This window comes from Eretmochelys imbricata, chromosome 5 (assembly GCF_965152235.1).
Source record: "Eretmochelys imbricata isolate rEreImb1 chromosome 5, rEreImb1.hap1, whole genome shotgun sequence".
NCBI classification, from domain to species: domain Eukaryota; kingdom Metazoa; phylum Chordata; order Testudines; family Cheloniidae; genus Eretmochelys; species Eretmochelys imbricata.
Genome location: NC_135576.1, coordinates 39,207,787 through 39,229,982, shown reverse-complemented (window position 1 = coordinate 39,229,982; position 22,196 = coordinate 39,207,787). Strand labels below are relative to the sequence as shown.

General features: G+C 40.4%; 1 protein-coding gene across 1 annotated transcript in view; it reads right to left on the bottom strand.

Moving 5' to 3' along the window:
* Window positions 1–5,035: 5,035 nt before the first annotated feature.
* ZSWIM6 (zinc finger SWIM-type containing 6) overlaps window positions 5,036–22,196 on the bottom strand; it is a 159,824-nt gene continuing 142,663 nt past the window's right edge. The window contains exons 11-14 of the mRNA XM_077816905.1: window positions 14,290–14,447; window positions 13,571–13,734; window positions 7,952–8,033; window positions 5,036–5,912 (exon numbers count right to left, since the gene is read on the bottom strand). Coding sequence (XP_077673031.1) covers window positions 5,050–5,912; window positions 7,952–8,033; window positions 13,571–13,734; window positions 14,290–14,447 — 1,267 coding nt within the window. The 3' untranslated portion in view covers window positions 5,036–5,049. The remainder of the gene's footprint in view (window positions 5,913–7,951; window positions 8,034–13,570; window positions 13,735–14,289; window positions 14,448–22,196) is intronic.

Below are 22,196 nucleotides of genomic sequence, written 5' to 3'. Positions count from 1 at the left end.
TCCACAGAGATTTACAGTTTCAGACTACGTTCTGACACCTGAACTACCAATAGAAAGCGTACATGCATCTTACTTTTCCATTTCTCTCTCATGTGTTCTTATGAATTCTCTTCTCTGTTAATTCCATATGCTCCAGGTCTGGAGTAAAACTGTAGCACTAAAGGAAACAGATTTTGAGATAAAGAAATGAAGAGCAGACAGTTAAATTACAATGATCCCTTTGTCCGTGAGACTAATGTATATCTACTACTTCAGGAAGTTTATGTCACAGGCCCAACAGTTTCTCCTGAAAAAACCACCACCACCACCACCTGAGGTGGAAATAAAATAAGGGTTCAGAACCTCTACAAAGGAAAATGAAGACAGACCCAATTCCATTGAGAAATAGTCTCTCCCTAGCTCTGATTTAGACCGAGAACATATATAGGCAGAGGGCCAAAACAGAAAGTACAGCTACAAGTAAAAGCTTCAAGGGGTTTGCAGGTTGCCAGACAAGCTTCTCAGAAGTGGTCATTGAGACAGAAACACCAGCTCTTTGAAACTTCACCTAAAGTTACCAGAGGAAGGATGATCCAGTGGTTAGGGCACTGGCCTATAACACATGACCCAGGTTAATTCCTTGCTCTGCCACCAACTTTCTTTGTGATCTTAGGGCAAGTCACTTAGCCTCAGTTCCTCATCTGTAGTACAGAGGATTACTTTCCTATCTCATAAGGGTGATGTGAGGTTCTCATGGTGACCATGGGCAGTAAGGAGCTATATGCTGCAGGAGAGAGAAATATGTTTTTATCCACATATTTGAGCACATGACTCCCTTACTCAACTGATATCGTCTTTCAAAATCAGTATTCCTTTTTTCATTGGCTCTATGGTAAGCCTTCTATTGATAAGCAGTTCATATCCCCTTGGTTCACGTTAACATGGACCTCACCTTATAGAAATTTAAAATGCCTGCTTTATTAGACAACCCTATGGACCAAATTCAGCACTGGAGTAAGATGATAAAACTCCTATTGAAGTTAATGGTTGTTGCATGCATTTATGTCAAGGCTAATTTTAGCTCAAAAGGTTTTTAGGTTTCTCTTTAAATGGGCTTCAATTTTGCCACTGTCCACAATAATGAATCTTCTGTAGGAAGGATGCCCACCTGAAGAGGTAGGTAATCACTGAGCTACATCCTAAGGCCAGATTGAGTTCTTTCTCTCTCATTCTTCACTATCCATTGGGGGGCAGGTACCTGCATCATTCTGTCTACACCGCTTCTAGAATAAAGGTCTTTTGTTTTAAAATTAGGACATCAACATAAGTCCTATCTGTGGTCCTGAGTGCTGGGTTTATATTTTTTTTAAAAAAATAATATTCTTCATCCTCACTAGAGGAGTTGGGATCTTTAAAGTCCTCTAATTGGACTCTGCTTATTGCCAAAAAGCCACTCTTATTTTCAAGAATCGCATATAATCTTCATGAGGCCTATAGAACAGTCGTAACATAGCACAGGAAGTAGCCAGATGAAGAAAAGAAGGATACAGAAGGGACCAAAGCCTATGGAAAGCTGATATTGTTGAATTATGACAGCTTGGCTGTTAACTGCCTTGGGCTGGTAGTCAGACATGCATTTTACATCAGATATGGCACCAAATTTCAGATCCTCCCACCCTCCCATTGTCATCTAACTGGCACAAGCCTCACAACACAGCAGATTTGTGGGCACAGTGGCAATGCTTTGACATTTTTATTCATTAGTTGCTAATTCTCCCTTCATCTTAAGATATCTTAAAGGTACCCAAACAAGAGGATGGAACAATCACAGGAAGGGGTCAAGTGGGGGAATTCAGAGTATACAGGCTAAATTTATTGCAGGGCAAAAGCAATGCCTGGTGGGTCTGAGGTTGAACAAAGGAACAGAACTCTGCAAATGAAGTGAAGAATAAGTAACTAGAAAATAAAGTAAGTGTCTAAGTCAAATAAATCCTAAAATGAGAGCACAAGGGTGCTCAGTTCCGTGCAAAGAGCAGTCACAGTAACTGGGGTGTTCCCATTCATTTGGTTTTAATTTGCAAGATGTATTATATACATACAGATCCATTATTAATGGTGTCAAAATATTCAATGATAGAGTTTGGAAGAGGGCAGAGAAAATCCAGGATGTGCATCTGCACAGATGACTATTGTTGAAGGTATTAAGATTTCAGCCCAGCAGTGTACAAAATATCTGTTTTACGTGATATTGTTGATATTCTGGTATCACACATGTACAGAGAAAAAATGTTTAGGCCCAAGTTAAGTGTTTCTGACTATAAAGCAGCAGGCTCTATTACCGCAAGTATCATTCACATACAAGAGGAGAGTCTTCACGTATCTAATATTTGCTATGAACAGAGCTATTTTGCAAATTAATGTGGGTCACTGGCACCTTCTATTATACAAGTGTTGTCTCAGGATTGGTATAGATGAGAACCTTACAGTGGAGCCAACCAGAGTCTCGCTCTCGCTCTACAAATGAGGGGACATTTTAGTGTCATCTGGTTTCTGTGCAACTCAAACTCATCCCCATTTTCTATTTTGCAGCTGATAGAATATTAAGAATAGGGCACTCCAGTTACAATGGAACATTTCCCTCCCCAGCTCCCAGAAAGCTAACTAGCCACACAGATCAGGATTCATTAAGATCATGAGAACTGCATTAGACCACTTCACAATGAGTGCTTCAGAAAACGGGAGGGATCCTGGATGTTGACTGGTGAGTTACTCGAAATACGGTGTGGAACGAACTGTTCTACATACTGTGGAGTACAGAAAATATACAAGTAAACTGAAAATAAATAGGAAAAAAGTACTGGGCTACCACATATACAAGGATTTTTCAAGTTTCTCATGTCAACCTAACTAATGCCATTCTATGAAAACGATTCATCTCCTCTACTTTCCATGCTGGGAGAGATGTCTGAACTGGCTTTATGATACTACAGGCTCGGCATCTTTCTTAGCAAGCAGCATTAATTCTTTCCCCATATGCCTTATCACTATATCTTTTGTCTTTATGCAAGAATGGGTAGAACTGAAATTTTTGAAAAATCACCAGTTACAAATCTGATTTTTTGGGAAACCAAGGTTTTGTTTCCCAGTATACAGACTGCTAAAGAAATGGCCATGGATTATCTTAATACAGTATTACACCAAGCACAAAAGCTGTGGCATGTAAGACATATAAGCTACACTTGCAGAATTCAGCTGCAGTGACAGACACCATAAAGGAGGCAGAATCAACTTTCAAAAAACTAATTTTAATCAAAACAAAAAATTGTTGATCATTAACAAGTTTATAAAACAGTGATTTAGTTACATAAATAAATTGATATCAGTGTATCAAATCTGAATTACTTTCAACTTCATGAGCATGTTTACATGGGTGATGAAGTACAACCTCTTTACCTATTATAATAAATAAAATGGAGAGCATGAAATTGTTTCTCTAAACAAAAATACCTACAAACATACCTCTAGCATGTTCTCTAATGAAGGGAACAAGAGACACTGGACAACTTTTGCACCAAAACATAAAAACTGCTTTAAAAAGCACAAGGATACAGAACCATCAGCTAAAGTAAAGACACTATACTGTAACCAAAGTTGGTATTTAATAATATAATGAACAGTTTGGTAGTTAGATCTCCAGTTTGGTTATTTTAAAGCATTAAGACAAGGCAAGATAGAAGGCTGCTTTTGTTTGAGTAATTCTAGAGAAAATAAAATATATTAAAAAATAAACTGAAAAGTAGAACAGTCATACCTACACAACTTTCTGTCCTGCACAAAGTCAAAATACCTATGCAGCATATATATATATATATATAAAATATTATATATATATGTTATTTGTGCACAAAGGTTAGCTTATTATTAGCTCACTGCAAAGGCGTAATGTATCATGTCAATTATTTTGGAAAACATTTTGTGTTTTGTGTCAAAAAGGATATTTCTTTAAGTCTTTTAGGCTAGGAGGCACAAACCCCACTTCTGGCATACTGTATTCTTAATGCTAAGGCTTGCTGCTCTGGCTGTGTATTTCGTTGTCCCTCTTTACTATAGTGCCTGTTACAAGCATGTGTGTATGTGTGTATACATATACATATATATGTATACACAGGTTGTATAAATATATATATATATAAAATTTCCCCCAATAGGTATCAGTCCAACCATGCAATCCAAAAGGTGGCTCTGCATAGATGCCCAGCATATAGTTCACCACCTGAGCCAACCCCGAAGCAAGGCGCACTTTAGTCCTTCTGATAGGTTTTCTTTTTTTTTGTTTAAAACCAAGCTACTGCAGCTTCAAGTATTTTGCATTACATAGAATTTTTTTTTTATAAATTAGTTAATGTTATATTTTTCAATATTCAGACATATACTATAATATATATACAGTACAATAAATGCTCTCATTCTTTTTTTTAATTTTTTTTGATAAATCCCTGAGAATGTATGTTGACAGTCGCTAAGTTTCCACATGCACAAGCATTGTGTGCCATGCTTCTGGATGAACAGCACTGCAAAGCCACGTGGTCAGCCTTTTAACTATTAGTATTTCATTTGTTGGTTTGTTTAACTATGCTGAAATGTAAGGATGAGTTACAAAGGAGTAAAGCTGGATCCATTCGAGGTACTTATCACAGGATGGAGGTGTTTGGTTTGGTTTTTAAAGCCATTGCAATATATAGTTTTGTTTTTGAGGCTGTGAACGTATACAGAAAGAACAGGAGAGCAATGTGGGCTTTTGCCACTTGACAACATATACTCAGTGTAAACCAAACCTTTTTTTAACCTCTCTCTCATACAAAATAGAAAAGAAAAAAAAAAGGAAAAAAAAAGGAAAAAAAATAAACACACAAACTTTCACAACATGACAATTTAGTTTGCAAACTCAATATAACTATACACATATAATACCGGTGTGGCTCTGTTTCTTTAAGTTAAAAAGGATACAAAGGCAGGCTCAAGTAAAAACAAACCACCCTCCCCCCCACCCCCCGCCCTCACACATTTTCGTCAACCAAACCGTTCACGAACCAACATCATCAGTTTCTTTTTGCCTTTGTAGATTTGTTTTAGGTTGTCAATAAACTGTGTAAACTGAATGTGTCCATCATGAGCCATTAAGAAAGTCTCTCGGGCCTTACTAAGGAACTCTATAAACTCACTATAGTGTCGAGGGCTGATGTGTGTGAGTCGTGAATGTGTTGTATTAATGTAGGCTCCAATCGTGGCATCCAGGAGTTGCCTTAAAGGGGCTTTGTCCAGTGACATGAGCTTCCCAGAGTTCCTCCTTCCATGAAGTCCCACCATCCCAGGTGTGGTCAAAGTACACCTACGCAAAATGTCTGACAGTACTGTTGCACATTTGACACTTTTGACCACCAGAGGTATTATAGCTGCAAGCTCATTTTTCCCAAGGGAGTGGCTGAGCGCACATGCCCACAAAACGTCATTAATGGCAGGGTGTGTGTCCTGATTGTAACTCAGGTTGAGATGGTTCATGGCCAAAGTGGCCAGCTTGTAGGCCCGCATAGGGTAACCACGATGTTCCATATAGCGTGCTATAGTAAAAAGCTGCGTATAGCTCATGCCTTTTGTAGCAGCATCTAGAACAATTTGGTAAGCGGTCTCAAAAGCTATGTGATCCTTTTCACATAAGGTCAGTGCAGAGAGGGCACAGTTTTGAGGATCCTTCATGGCACACTGTAGGGCAAGCGTCCTAGCACTGCTGGCCAGTTTCTCCTGCTGATGGCAGTCCAGATGCAGACGGACAATGGTGCTGTTGGACATCACGGTTGTCGCAACAATACTAGTGGCCTCGGTTGGAGTGAAAAGCGTAAACCAGTTCTGCATGATGCTATCCAGTGCATAAACACCTGTGAGAGATCAGAGACAGGATCATCAACAATTGACAATCAATAGGATTCAACCAGAAACAGGCTTTCACCGTGACTCGGTTTTTTTCAAACTAAGCCTAGTAGGTTATCAATACATCCAACCACCTGCTATTTATGCAAACAGACTCAATGGAGATAACATGATGGAAAATGCACATTAAAATAAGACTATTCTGCGTTTGCTCTTGTAGAGTCCCTGAAACTGTTAGAGAACTTGAAAAAGTCACATGATAAAGTTTTAATTTCCTGGCAAGACATCTTGTTTTTCTTGTTATTTAAGATAATGAATTTTGGATAACAAGTCCTGGCTCATAACATGTGGGGCCAGTTACAGAACTCAAAAGTCTCAACGTCTGACCAAACGGCTCAAATCAACCCTCAAAATCTAATATTTTTAGAACCATTTAACCTCCTTTTACCTCTATGTCAATAGTCCCCTGATGGCAGGGAAAAATGCCTTCAGCTATCTCAAAACTGCTCATGTATTTGTATTTGGCACTAAAACTATGGGGCGGGCCTCGCAAGGGAGACATGGGAATGTGTCAAGGGAGGCGTGAGCTGTGTGGTTTTGTTTTCTGTGAAGAGCTGTGGCGGTCAGCCCCAGGTGGCTGGGGCTCCTGCCGAAAGGCCGTGCACACTCAAGAGGAAGGGAAAAGGGACAGCTGCAGCTCCGCCACCAAGGCTTGGGCTCTCTCTGACCCCCAATTCCCCACTAGGAGGCAGCAGGGCGTTGGCTGTCAGCCCCAGGGTCCCAGCAGCAGTGCAGAAGTACGGGTGGCAACAGGGCGCTAAGTTTGCTGTGAAAAGTGATATCGGCAAATAGCACTTTTCACATTCCCACCCTTATTTCTGCGCTGCTGCTGCTGGCAGCGCCGCCTTCGGAGCTGGGCACCTAGTCAGGTTATAGGTTATGTCATAGGTTCTTGGACATATGTGAACTAATTTTATATGGCATGAATAAAGGCATTTTATCTGTACACAGGCAACTGAACAAAATAAAAGATATGCTCTAGTATCTACAGATACTTAGTCAAGCTATAAAAGCAATAAAACACTGCACCATTGCATGAAAACTTGCAGACATACACCACTTTTTGTCCGAGGGCATAGAAAGGCAAACTATACTTTCCAGGCTACCGACAGTATTAATTTCTCAGCTAAGTAAAAGCAAAGGACAAAGTAATCCTGAACAGGAAAAGTGGGTTCATGAAGTTCTGAAACACAAAGGGGTCTCAGCTGTCTACTAGACAGAATCTGACTCAGATCCATGAAAAGCAGGAACACGCTCAAAGATCGTAAGAGTGCTTTAATGGAACAATACTAACGGCAATTAAAATTGCTCTATCTGTGGTAGTTATATTGCCTTCATTACTGCAGAATCTGTGCAATTCAATTTTTTTTTTTTATCCCCAACACTCCTATAAGGTTGGGAAGTATTATCATGCTCATTCTACAAGTGGGGAACTGAGGCATACAGAGTCTGTGTGACTCATCAAACCACACGCAAGAAGTCTGTGGCAAAGCAGAGAATAGAACCTGGGTCTCCTAAGTTCCAAACTAGCACCCTAACCACCAGAGCACCTCTCTCTTCGACTCTAATTACAAGGTTAGATTCTGTCATCCATACTCACGTTGAGTGGTATCTTACTCTTTGATGATATCAATGAAGCTACTTGCGGAGTACACTACTTCTTAACATGTGTACAGACAGTGACCACAAGTCCACAAACAGTGATGCATGTGGGAATTGCTTCATTCTATATCTTGAAAGATAAAGTATACCAAACTATTCAGTCCTAATTTTACTTGGGCCGTGTCTGTTATCTTATGTGCTCAAAAAAAAATTGCTTGTTAATGCTATAATTAAAGGCGTCTAATCAGAAAGTAAATTCTACAAACCAACCGAAAGTGATTGACATTTTTAGTGCCTATACATAGCCAAACAAAATGAAACCATCAAACCATTTAAGACAGGCTAATGAAGGCAGGACTCCTTGGACAATATCTGCAGAACATACCTACTTCTGTTGCACATGTTACCAACCACCTCACCATCTCCCGCCGCCGCCAATTCAATGTTGACAATGTCATCCGCATCACCTATTTAAAAACAAACAAACATCTGATGGACACTTACGACAAAAGAATTCTGCTACAAAGCTGAGACAGCACACAAACAATTACGAATCTGAGTTAGTTAGATATAGAGCTGACTGAAAAATTGCAAAAAAATCCTACCAAAAATGGTCATTTTTTGGTTCAAATTTCAAAGATTTGAAAAATGCTGACCAGTTCTATTGGAAGGACAGATTATTTTTAGAACGATATTCTCCGTCACACAATAAAACTGCAGCTCTTTTAAGGTAAGATTTTCCCTCAAAAGTAACCAAATGCTTCATTACAAAAATAAGACTTAGGGTCCTCAAGTAGAAAAAATGGTGTTTAAAATGGATGATATATATGCCTATTTTGGGTAGGCTAGCCATGAACTTTTTTCCTTAGACCCTTAGTATTGCCTTTCACTTGACCGCAGTGATACATACTAGTAGTATTTATTGCGATCTGCTCTGCTGCTTAATTCTGCCAAGTCTCCAGTGATTGTTTCTGTTTTCAGAATCAATAATGATTTGACTCATCTATCAGAAAGAAACCTCAATTTAAAGAAGCTCAACACTAACGATCAAAATTCCAGTAAAGGTGCCTTATCTGGTTTTTAAAGGTAGTACCTCCATATTTCAAATGCACTTGCAAATAGGCTGTTTCTTTCTCTCTCATTTTTATATTTAAATGTGATTGTTCCAGTAAGAACTGTAACTAATTTTGTGAAGGCCTGTTCTAGTACAAGCAAGTAACTATGGCTGAGTAAACTGGGGAGTTGAATCCAGCTCTTATGACTACACCATATAAGATAGGAACACATCCCTGGGTAGTGTCAATTTCACAAAGCATTCTATCAGTATTTGTTATACAGCATTCAACTAACTAGTATCGTAGAGGTCTCTTTTTTAGATGTGCATATAGAATTACACACATTTCTGAAGCCATAACACCCATCAGTTCCAGGGAGGTCATTACTGTATGATGTGTATTCCAGTGTAGTATTTCTATTGCCACAAGGATTTTTAAATAGCTTTCTTCTAGACGGAAAGCTCTGAGTATCTAGAAATGCTCCAAGGTCACCTTCCCCTCTTGCTCAGTCAAAACTGTGTGTGATTTCTACCAGTTTTTCCTGAACCCAGTGTCTGGAATAAGGTACATGTTTATGAGAGCGCGTTCGCTCATTCCTGCTATGAAGATGCCTTGGTAAGCCAATCATCCAAATAAGGATACATATGGATACCCTGACATCTCAAGCATGCTGTCACTCTGAAAGGCACTTTCTGCATCATCCTGAGTATTCACACAGACCAAATGGAAGAACTTTGCATTGATAATGATCTCTTCCCACAACCAACCCCAGGTATTTTCAGTGTACATATCTGCTTGAGATGTGAAAATAAACATCCTGTAAATCAAGAGCCACAAACCAATCTTGGACAGAGAGGGAGAGGACGACAGAGGCTAGGATACGGATATGGAATTTGAACTTCCTGATGAAAAAGCTTTGAGCTTCCGAAGGTCTAGAATGGGTTGAAGACCACCATCGTTGTTTAGGATGAGAAGTACCTGAAATAAAATGCCATCCCTGGAAACTCTTTAGAAACTTTCTCTATTGCGCCCACCAACTCTAGCAGTGAATGAACTTCTGATCTTAGCAAGTTCTTCTGATAAGAATCCCTGAAGAGGGATGGGGAAGAAGAGCTGGGGTGGGAGGGATTTGTTTAGAATTGAATGGAGTAATCCTGCTGGGCAGTCTCCAGGATTCATCAGTCCATGGTGAAAGTACTCCAGGTATCAAAGAAACAGGACAGATTGTTTCCAAATGAAGAGGAGGCAGCTCAGTAGGTGGCTTAAATCTGGTCTGAGGTTGAGCATCCCAATCAAACCTGAGGATGAGAGGCTGGTGGAGAGGAAGATGATGCAGCAGATGTCCTTCCAGTTTATGACATGTATGCTATGCTTCTCTGCTGATGCAAAATAGGGGGCTGTTGTTGGAAGTGCTTTCTTTGAAATGAATAGGAAGCAGAGGTTGGGTATGGCTGTCTCTGCTATTGGAATGTTGATAATACAAATCTCTTCTTAGGGGATTGAGAAATCCCTAGAGACTTTGCAGCCAACTTGGTGTATTTCAATTTATCTACAACTGTGTCTGTTCTAGAGCTAAACAAATCAAGTCTTCTACCTTGGTTCTTGTTCCAAAAATAGTCCAAATGTAATCATGTATGGTGCCTCAATGTAACCATGGATACTACAGCTTTAGATGCAAAGTATGCTTAGCAATTGACCAACCTTTGGTAATAAGGGGTTTGGGCCACTTTTCCTTAGATCTGGTACAGATTGTGCAAAGTGCACTGTTTCCCCCTCTCCCCCAGATAACACTGGTATCTGGACACTACCACCTGGCAGTTATAGACTCATAGACATTAAGGTCAGAAGGGACCATTATGATAATCTAATCTGACTTCCTGCACAATGCAGGCCACAGAATCTCACCCACCCACTCCTGCAATAAACCTTTCACCTATGTTTGAGCTATTGAAGTCCTCAAATCTTGGTTTAAAGACTTCAAGGTGCAGAGAATCCTCTAGCAGGTGACCCGTGCCCCATGCTACAGAGGAAGGCGAAAACCCCCCAGGGCCTCTTCCAATCTGCCCTGGAGGAAAATTCCTTCCCAACCCCAAATATGGCGATCAGCTGAACCCTGAGCATGTGGGCAAGATTCACCAGTCAGATACCCAGGAAAGAATTCTCTGTAGTAACTCAGATCCCACCCCATCTAACATCCCATCACAGGCCACTGGGCCTATTTACCATGAATAGTTAAAGATCAACTAATTGCCAAAATCATATTCTCCCATCATACCATCTCCTCCATAAATTTATCAAGTTTAATCTTGAAGCCAGATAGGTCTTTTGCCCCCACTGCTTCCCTTGGAAGGCTATTCCAGAACTTCACTCCTCTGATGGTTAGAAACCTTCATCTAATTTCAAGTCTAAACTTCCCGATGGCCAGTTTATATCCATTTGTTCTTGTGTCCACACTGGTACTGAGCTTAAATAATTCCTCTCCCTCTTCGGTATTTATCCCTCTGATATATTTATAGAGAGCAGTCATATCTCCCTATAATCTTCTTTTGGTTAAGCTAAACAAGCCAAGCTCCTTGAGTCTCCTTTCATAAGACAGGTTTTCCATTCCTTGGATCATCCTAGTAGCCCTTCTCTGTACCTGTTCCAGTTTGAATTCATCCTTCTTAAACATGGGAGACCAGAACTGCACACAGTATTCCAGATGAGGTCTCACCAGTGCCTTGTATAACAATACTAACACCTCCTTATCTCTACTGGAAATACCTCGCCTGATGCATCCCAGACCACATTAGCTTTTTTCATGGCCATATCATATTGGCGGCTCATAGTCATCCTAGGGTCAACCAATACTCCAAGGTCCTTTTCCTCCTCCGTTACCACTGTAATTCTTAATGTGGCAGAGGAGACAGTCTTTCTACCGAGGGTTTCCCTTCTTACCCTTTCAATCCAAAGGGGGTAGAGCAGACTTGATCTTTTAGCTCTTTGATAGTGGGAGCTGCCACTCAACGAATAATAGCTGTATGGGTCTGGAAGAACTCAAAGCCCTCAGGAATCAGAGAGGTAACTTGTCTGCTTTCTTAGAAATTGCTGGTCCAGATGTTGGGTTTAACCAGGTATTTTTTGCAAGCCTATAATAAAACCATCTAGAATTGGCAGGGTAATCTTGCTCCTAGAGGGTAAACAACTGTGTCATCAACTATGTGTTGTAGTTTTGTTTAAAGTTACCAAAGGGAAGTTTAAGGTAGTCACTATTCCCTCTATGAGTTAATGGCAATGGAGCAAATCCTCAGGTGCCTTATCAGGTGCCTTATCAGGCTTCAAGCACAGAACCAATGACAATGGATCTCGGGCAGGGTGGTCCAATATATAGAGTTGGCTTTCCATACCACCCTTTGCTGTGACTCGGACTTCGGGGCCACAGCACTATGGACATGCTCTTGCACCTCAGTCCGACGAACTGGAAGTCCTGGATTCTCAGAGGCAGGCCCTTGAGGACTGGCTTTTTCAGCAGAGGCTGACACCTGTAAAGCCAACTGTTTATTGCTTTGCTGGAACTGTTTATTGCTTTGCTGGATGTGATCTTTTGCAGCATTTCCATAGACTGGCCCCTTTGGTTTGGCACCAGTCAGGGAGGCAGACGCCAGTGCTGGGACTTTGTCAAGCTCTTTAAACCACGTTGGGGACTGGAGAAGAAGCTAGTTTCCCAGCACTTGCATCATTTTGTGCTTTGGAGTTCAAGGGTTTAGTCACTAATGCTTACTGCAACAGCATAGCTTGCAGGAAATTCTGATGCTCCTGAGGATGGAGATGTTGCATATACAGCAACAAGACGAACAACTTTCCCACTCCTCTAGAGGGCCAGACAAAGCACATCTGTGTCCAAAAGCAGAAAGCTGACAGGTAAGAGGTGCATCATCTGAACCTGGGTTTGTTTTTGTTTTGTTTTTTCTCCTTTCAGTTCTGACATATTGGAACCAAAAACCTGTGCCAGGCCACAAAGTCCTTAATAAAAATATCCAAGAGAAGAACAAAAGAAATGAATTAAAAGGAAGAACTCAATGCTAACTAAACAAAGGCTGTGAGAACTGTCTGTCCCAATGAATTTGTGTCCAAGGATCCCAGTCTCTCCACTACTGTGGTTCAAAGGAACTAAGGTTCTCGGAGCATTCCCCCTCTCCTCCTTTTATAGCCCTGCACTCCAACAATTGCTCCAATGGACACTGCTACTAGAAGGTTCCATCGGCCCAAACTGCACCATCTGTGCATCCCCAAGGCCAGGAATGCAAAGAGGCCACCTGAAGAAAATATTTTTTCCCCACTAGTAATGAAATGTATGCACATAGCTTCCAAACAGGACTTCTTAAAAGAAGCAGTCCCTTGCAAACTGAAGATTCAATTGCCTCGAAGAAAATTTTTTTTTGACTGCAGCAAAATGCAAAGAAGAACCATTCACTTAGACTACAAGAGTGTACAACTGCCTCTCTGTGCTTTATGCCACTTTTTCATCTTCTTAATGTTGGTCTGGTCTAGGTGCCACAGCAGCCCCAACATGTATGTTGAGCAGCCACAAGGGCTGGCTGCTCTAATTTAGACAGACATGCAAGTCTGCCCACTGGTTTCTCTGCAGCCCAGAATAACCAGAGCACTTAGCTCTCTGGCCATTCCTCCTCTCACCCTGAATACACTCCTATACTGTGGCTGCTTACACTAGTCTTGTACCACCACCTGTATGGTGTAAAAGGGCAGAAGCCGGTGCCACATGCTGGCCCTATATTTATCAAAGTACTATACAAATCAGTGAAGAGAAGGGGTCATGTTTGGACTTTGCCTTGCATAAGTGGGTACAATTCTCAATGGCTTCCATGGGAGCTGCACCCACCATTGCGGAACTGAATTTGGTTCAAGGACTTACAGTTTCTTACTGCAGCAATAGCTAATTTGGGGAATACCTGAAGGCCTAACTCCAAAGAAACTTTCAAAAGAGTGATGTCTGGCAAAGTGTCCATGAGTGTTGCTATTTTAAATGCATCCTGGGCAAGCTTGAAGATGTGTGATGAGGAGTGAATATTTTTCTGGATGGATTCTAACACTGTTTCCAGCCTCCGAACATCACCTGCAATGTAAAAACAAAACCACAAAACAAAGAAACAATTAGTTTACCGAAAAACATTCACTAATGGTACAGATGTTACCACTACATGTGCCAGAACTACAGCAATATAAGCAAGTTTCAGCTATACAAGTTCTCTTAGAAAGAACTAACTAAATGCACACGTGAACAGAAAACATGAAATCAAATATCCCTTCAGTGCCTGCTGATGTTAGCTCAATAAATGCTCAAAGTTCTCTTAATTTAAGAATGTTAGAACTGATTTATCCACTGCTGGGTCTTGCCATCCACATTATGCCACTGCAAAACAAATAACTTGTCTCAGACCTGAACCAGGTCTGTTTGGCTACTATCCAGCTGGTCTAGCAGCAGTGCTAGAAAACCAAGTAACAGACTTAAATTTGTTCAGCTAGTTGTTTCTTCCTCAAGTGCTTCTCAGATCAAAATTCAGACTCCTAAGCAGCAGTTTTAAATTAACTTCACTCTGTGTATGAAATACAATATTGGAAATATAGCATGTCTACTAAAAATACATATCAGCTTTATTGATAACGCTACCTTTGGCTGCTGTTAGCATAGTTGATGCCAACTCACACTGCTGGGACTCAATGTGACTTAGCGTGAACCAACGGGGATAGCGGTTTGGAACAACTGATGCAATGTGATGTGGGCGGGACATATCTCCTGATGGAGCTGTAGATTCCAATACTAGCAACCTGAAAATAGGAAAGAACATACACTCTTTTCACTCAATCATCATTATAACTAGGGTTACCTATGGGCAACCACAAAGCCACAAGAGCACTTTGGCTGCTTGTACAAAGTGTGCCCATTCAGGTGTAAAAGCTGTAGCAAACCACGTCCTTTCAACTAGACGCTAAAAGTCGGATTGCCAAAACCCTAATTTACCATTAATCACCCATATTTGACACATGATCCTTCTTAAGTATCAGTAGGAAAATTAGAATTTAGAATTACAAGCAGAATTAAGCTGTTCATTACTGAGGACTGTTGCTATTCCCTCAGTGATCCAAGGGGCTGAAATCTTTCATTTCTGAGAGCTGCGGTCCAAAGACTGAAGTAGAAGTGAAAGTGGAGAAATTCACAGTGACACAAATATTTTCCAATATACTGTACATGACTTGTACATGAGCGTCCTACCACGAAACAAAGTGTGCAATGGATGACAGGGATTCTCAAACAGACTTCAGTATCTGAGTCAAAATCCAAAAGAAAATTGGACATTTTACTCCTCAACTACAATGCAACATTTTTTTTCATTTTGCTTCTTGGCACATGAGGGCTAGAAACTCTTAACATTTTATACAATAGCATATCTAGAGGAAAGACCCTAGTGTGCAGTGATTGGTAGTCATTTCTCTCTTTTGAAATTACTTCTCTGGCACCAATGCCTGATCCTGAGGCTAGAATTTCCATAGGTTTACCCTAATCTAGAACCATTTCACTAATGAAGGAAAATTTACATGCAGAAAAGTGACTACCATGGATACTGTCTGGAAGGGTTAGGAGAGTAGCTATAGCAGAAATGATCACTCGCCATGCCTCCCTCACTAAAATCCAATATGTTAGATAATCACCATTAGAAAAGATTAGATTGTAGTCATCCTGAAGGAAAACACTTATCCTCTTTTCTGTGTTCCAGATCATGAAAATTCAGGGTAAGATGTGAAAGGCTAATGAAATATTGAACGATAACCACAGAAAGAATGTAAAACCTCTCATAAAAAGATCAGTCTCTTGACAAGGGTTAAGAGACATTCTGCTTTAATTAGGCAGTCATGGTGCCTTGTTGACCCATGATAGTAACAATGGATTTTGTCCCAGTTCCAATGCTACTGTCTTGATGATTGGTCAACTCTTTCCTTATGTTCCCCCTCTTCTAACTCCCCTCTATTCCCTTTCCTCCCATGACACTTCCTCTCTCCTCTCTACTTGAACAATAGAGGCCCAAATGTGGCTGTGCTGAGCCTTGATGCATTGTCTCCCTTTTGGCCAGCTTCTCTACCTTTTCCAAACTACTGCTCCAAACACTACAAAAGTGTATGAGACACCTCAGTGATTTGGAATGCCCTGTCCCTATTCCGGGAGTGCTCTTTGTAGACACAGCTAGACTCCAGTCACCATTCAGGGAGGCAGGACAAATCACATGCCTCCCTCCCACCAACGAAACAACTCCAACTAAGTCATCCTTTTTCATCTCCCTCCCACTAGACATCAGACATGCTTGGATCCCCAGCCCCTGGCCCAACATGGACCTCAGCCCAATCTCCCCTTCAGCTGGGACAGACTCCCTCCAATAATCCTAAAAAACGTACTGGTTCATGGCTCCAAAAACCTGGTTATCCTACTTTGGGCTCAAGGTTGTTACTATTTTTTGTACTCAGTTGAATATTTATTTATTTTTGAAGGGAATGAAATGGGAAGAGGAAGGAAACTGGCATCTCTCCAGTCAGGAAAGGATCTTCGAAATCCACTGCATTGAGACATTAGGTGACGAATTAATTGGTTCAAGAAGAAATGTATTACAATACCAGTCACAAGCTTTTGGGCTTAAAAAAAAAATGTACCTCTGTTCTTTAGGTAATTGCAGGAGGGTATTTTGCTTCCTCACTAAGACTATAGAATCTATTTGTAAAACCATTGAGGTTTTACAGACATGTCATTCCGTTCTCTGCAGGTTCCTGAAACATACAAGAGCAACTTCAAGAGTCTTAGAGAATGGAAAATGTCATCCTGAGCCTACTGAAGGGTATTTACAGTGTGTGTACACACACACACACACACACACAAAGCTACGTGGTGGTAGTGAAGTATAAAGTGATCACGACAAGATTTCACAAAAGCTGTCTGTTTCATGCTCTTTGTCTGGTTGCTGTCATTCATAACCTATTATTCAGTTCTACATTTTCTGCATGTAATAGTTGGGAGTACTCTTGTGTACCCAAGTCATTTTTTCCCCCTTTCTTTCTTCTCCTTTACCTGACAAAATTTACTAATTGAAGAGTTTGCTTATTTATTTATATTTATATATAGCTAAATATAAATAAATATAATAATTTATAAATATTTGTATATATAATTTATATTTATATAATATATAAATATAAATAAATAAATAAACTCTTCAGTTAGTAAATTTTGTCAGGTAAAGGGGAAGAAAGAAAGGGGGAAAAAATGACTTGGGTACACAAGAGTACTCCCAACTATTACATGCAGAAAATGTAGAACTGAATAATAGGTTATGAATGACAGCAACCAGACAAAGAGCATGAAACAGACAGCTTTTGTGAAATCTTGTCGTGATCACTTTATACTTCACTACCGCCACGTAGCTTCCCCCTCTGCAAGCCCAATGTAAAAAGGTGAACTGTATGCTCACACATGTTATTTTTGATGGATTATAAAACAGCAGAGAGTCAAAACTGCAGCAGATCTGAAGGCCTCAATTAGATCCAGTCACGCATATTTATTAATTATTCTTTACTTTTTCAAATCTCATTTTTAAAAAGCAATGAATTATTTAACAAGATTTTAGCTGAAGCTGCCTTCTGATTAAACATGACCTAAAACAGACTCCTCCCAAAATCCAGACAAAAAAAATCCATTCCTAATTTGGGCCCAAATTCTGCTCTCACTATGCACAGAAAACTCAATGAAGTCCAAAAAAAGTTCATAATGCCCTTTGATAAAGAAAGTGTGCTAAAAGAAGGTTAACTCACCTGCAGTTTGAGTTCTCCAAGTAGATTGCCTCTGCAGATCCTCATTCTCACGCTATGAAGCTTGGTGCTGCAAACTGAGAAACCATCTAGAGAGCAGTGGCTGTTGAGGGTAGCACAAAGTCCCGTGCAGACCCAAGTATACAGAAGGGACACTGGCTCTAACTCCCCTCCATTCCTTTCTGCCCATTCAGTATATTAAAGGACAACTCCAGAAAATGGAGAAGGAGAGCGGGTGATTGTGAATATGCAGAGGCAGGATACCGAGAACTCCAGTTACAGGTAAGTAACCCTTTCTATCTAGAATTGACTGTGAAAACTTTTGTGCATGGGAGACTGACTCGTAGTCACACCATCTAGAGACAGGGCTAAGTACTTAAGACTCCATTGAAAATACCAGCGTTAGTGAATAATGAAGCACAGCTCTCCTGAATAACGCTGCACTCCTAAATTGAGAGCAGCGTTGCACGAAGGTGTGACTTGGATTCTATGCAGCAGCTTTAAAGATTTCAAGGTTAAGAAATATTTTCATCATTTCAGGAATATCGTCTGAAATCTAGTGGAATAAGCCATATGCTATCTGCTAGCCAACTAGTCATTCTGCTTCCCGGAAGGAATCATAGCCATGGCATCATCATATAAAATTTAAATCTTCAGCTAAGTATATTTGTTTTTCTCAAGTTAATATAAAATAAGCTTCTCTTTGGGTTTGTATCAGGAGTTAGAAATATTTTCCCTCATATCACTGAGGTACTTCCTTAGCTTCTAGGTTGATCAGAGAGAAAAATATCAGGTCTTGGAATGTTCTCATTAAAGGAATTCCTGAAAAGTGATGAGGAATGCAGTCAAAGACCAAACAGGGTGTGGCTGAATCACATAGCCTCTATTGTATGCAACACACATCTCTAATCCACACAGTAACAATACTTCTACAATAGAACCTCAGAGTTACAAACACTTCGGGAATGGAGGTTGTTCATAATTCTGTACAAAACATTATGGTTGTTCTTCTGAAAGTTTACAACTGAACGTTGAGTTAATACAGCTTTGAAATTTTACTACGAAAACAAGCGGCTTTCCCTTTTTTTTTAGTACTTTACATTTAACACAGTACTGTCCTGTATTTTTTTTTTTTGGTCTCTACTCCTGCCCGATTGTGTACTTCCGGTTCCAAATGAGGTGTGTGGTTGACTGGTCAATTCATAACTCTAATGTTCTACTTTACTATTAATAAAGACAGACATCAAAAGGGGAAGAGGATAATTAAGGGTGGAGGGCAAAACTCTTCCATCAGCCTCTGCAGATGGAGCCAGATGAGTTAATGAGAACAGGCTCTGCCATGCTGACAGCCCCTGCAATGCTTATCTGCATGGAACTCAAGGAGAGGACCTTTTTAGTACTGTTTGTACTGAGGTGGTGATTGAGCAGGTAGGAATTGCCTCTCAGACTTAAAGGATGTCTCATGCTGAAAGGTGGTTGGATCCCCAACGATTTGGCTGTCAACTTGGTCTTCTTGAATCTCTCCAGTATTTTATCTGTTTTTCCATCCCCAAAGGTCAATATCTTAAAAAAATCAAGCCTTCAACCATGACTTGTGCTCCTGGGGGAAGTCCAAGATCCTTACTCAAAAAGATGTTTTACAGCTGTTGACATTGATCTTGCTGAAGTGCCGAATACATTGTACATCACTTGTGTTGAGATATATTTTGGCCCTCCATGATGGGCTTTAGTTCTTTGCTTTTCTCATCAGGCAGAGAGCACATGAAGGGAACAACTTAACCTCAGGTGTAAAAGTGATCCCTAGCAATAACTGCTTGATAGCTCACTGTACAAAGTGAGAGAGCAGCAACAGAAGCGGACGTGCAACCCAACTGGTCTAGTCTCCTAAACTTTCTCTTGGGGCATCAGAAAGTCTCCTGTACCTTAAGTACTAGGCTATTAGGGGTTCACTTATGCCCAGATAAACAGATGAATTAAACCGTAAAAAGTCAACAAGACCAGATGTTCTGAAGGAAACTGCAAAACTACTAACTATGGTATGTAACCTATTGCTTAAATCAGACTTTGTACCAGATGACTGGAGAGTAGCTAATGTAACACTCCCCCTCCCTTTTTTTTTTTTTTTTTTAAAAAAAAGGCTCCAAAGGTGATCCTGGCAATTACAGGCTGGTAAGCTTAACTTTGATACCAGAAAAATTGGTTGAAACCATAGTAAAGAAAATGATCAGACACAGATAAACACAATATGTTGGGGAAGAGTCAACATGGCTTTTGTAAAGGGAAATCATGCCTCACCAATCTATCAGAAATCTTTGAGAGCGTCAACAAGGACATGGACCACAGTGATCCAGTTGATATAGTGTATTTAGACTTTTCTGACAGCTTTTGACAGGGTCCCACACTAAAAGCTCTTAAGCAAAGTAAGCAGTCATGGAATAACAAGGAAGGTCCACTCATGAATCAGCAACTGTTTAAAAAGATAGGAAACAAAGGGTAGGGGTAAATGGTCAGTTTTCAAAGTGGAGAAAGGTAAATAGCAGTGTCCCCCAGGATCTGTACTGGACCTGTGATGTTCAACATATTCATAAACGGTCTGGAAAAGAGGGTGAACAATGAGGTGGCAAAATTTGCAGATGATAAAAAATTACTCAAGATAGTTAAGACCAATGCTGACTGCAAAAAGTTACAAAGGGTTCTGACAGAACTGGATGACTGGACAACAAAATGGCAGATGAAATTCAACGTTGATAAGTAATGCACACTGGAAAACATAACCCCAACTATACATACATAATGATAGGCTCTAAATTAGCTTTTACCACTCAAGAAAGATCTTGGAGTCATCATGGATAGTTCTCTGAAAAATATCTGCTTTATGTGCAGCATCAGTCAAAAAAGCTAACAATGTTAGGAACTCTCAGGAAAAGGACAGACAATAAGACAGTCAACATAGCAATGCCACTATATAAATCCATAGTATGCGCACACCTTGAATATTGTGTGCAGTTTTGGTCACCTCATCTCAAAAAAAGATATTTTTGAATTGGAAAAGGTACAGAAAAGGGCAACAAAAATGATTAGGTGTATGGAACAGCTTCCATATGAGGAGAGATTAAAAAGACAAACTGCTCATCTTAAAAAAGAGATGACTAAGAGGGGATATGACAGGTGTATAAAATCACAAATGATGTGGAGAAAGTTAATAGGGAAGCATTATTTACCCATTCACATAAACACAAGAACTAAGGGCCACCCAATGAAATTAATATGCAGCAGGTTTAAAAGAGAGGGAAGTACTACTTCACACAATGCATAGTCAATCTGTGGAACTTGTTGCCAGGAGGTGTTGAAGGCCAAAAGCATAATTGGGTTAAAAAAAGAATTAGATGGAGGACAGGTTCATGAATGGTTGTTAACCTCATGCTCAGGGTGTCCCTAAACCTTCAACTATCAGAAGCTGACACTAGACATCAGTGGACAGATCACTTGAAACTGCCCTGTTCTGTTCTTTCCCTCTGAAGCATCAGCACTGGCCACTGTCAGAAAAAGATACTAAGCTAGATGGACCATTGTTCTGACTCAGTATGGCCATTCCTGATGTTCAGAAACTTGAGGGCTTATATCCCTTATTTTATTAATCCCATGAAAATTACCTATGAATAATATTTATATAAATGTCTAGGGTTTTCTGGAATTTTGCAAAGCACTTAATTTCAATATATCTTGTGGCCGTGAGCTCAACTAGATTAATTGTGCATTGTATAAAAAAAGGTATCCTGTTTTACCTATTTTAAATTTGATACTTTTGAATTTCCTTGTGTGCCCTTTGTTCTATTTAACAATAAATAAATAAAAATAAATAAAAGTAGGAGCTCTCTGTTTACTACAGAGTAAACCATTTCCTATTTTATATACCTCTAACAGGTTACTTCCTCCACACCCCATCTCATCTCCAAACTATATAGCTACTACATCCAAAAATATTTAAGAGTTGTAGAGTCAAGCACTCAGTTCACTCTCAAATGCACACACACACACACACACACACACACACACACAGAGCTCACAAGTATTTTTAAATGCTGTGACCAGAACTGAACACAATATGCAAAAGAAGGACTCACTGCTGATTCACATAATAGCGACATAATATTTTCAATATTAAACTTTATCTCTTTCTTACTACAGCCTAGCAGCTTGTTTAGTTTTCTAACTACTATTGCACATTGTTAGATTTCACTGACTGGCGCACAATGGCATCCATATTCCCCTCTCCAGCAAATAGTTCGGGCATGTCTACCCTACAAACAGTAATTACTACGGTGGCTGACGTTCACGTTACCCTCCCTCTGTTGGAGGTACATGTCCTCACCAGGAGCGCTTCCACCGACTGAAGAGGGGCAGTGTGGGGGGGGGAACTGAAAGCCAGGGCTCTTAGCTCAGTGCATCTCCCCACCAGGAGTGGGAGACAGCTGCCCGGGCTTCTCGCCTCCCTGAGTGGAGAGCCAGATGTGGGAAGCCCAGGCAGCAGCCAGGCTGGAAATGGAGAGTCTGGGGGCAGCAGGGTTCCCAGTGGGGAGCATGGGCAGCAGCCCAGCTGAGAGAGGGGAGTCAGGATGGGGGGCAGCCGGGCTCTAGCTAGAGCCAACCACCAGCACTGGGCTTTCTTGTCACAGAGCCGTGAAATTGACAACAGCAGCAGCCAACAGATGATGTAAGTAATGCACA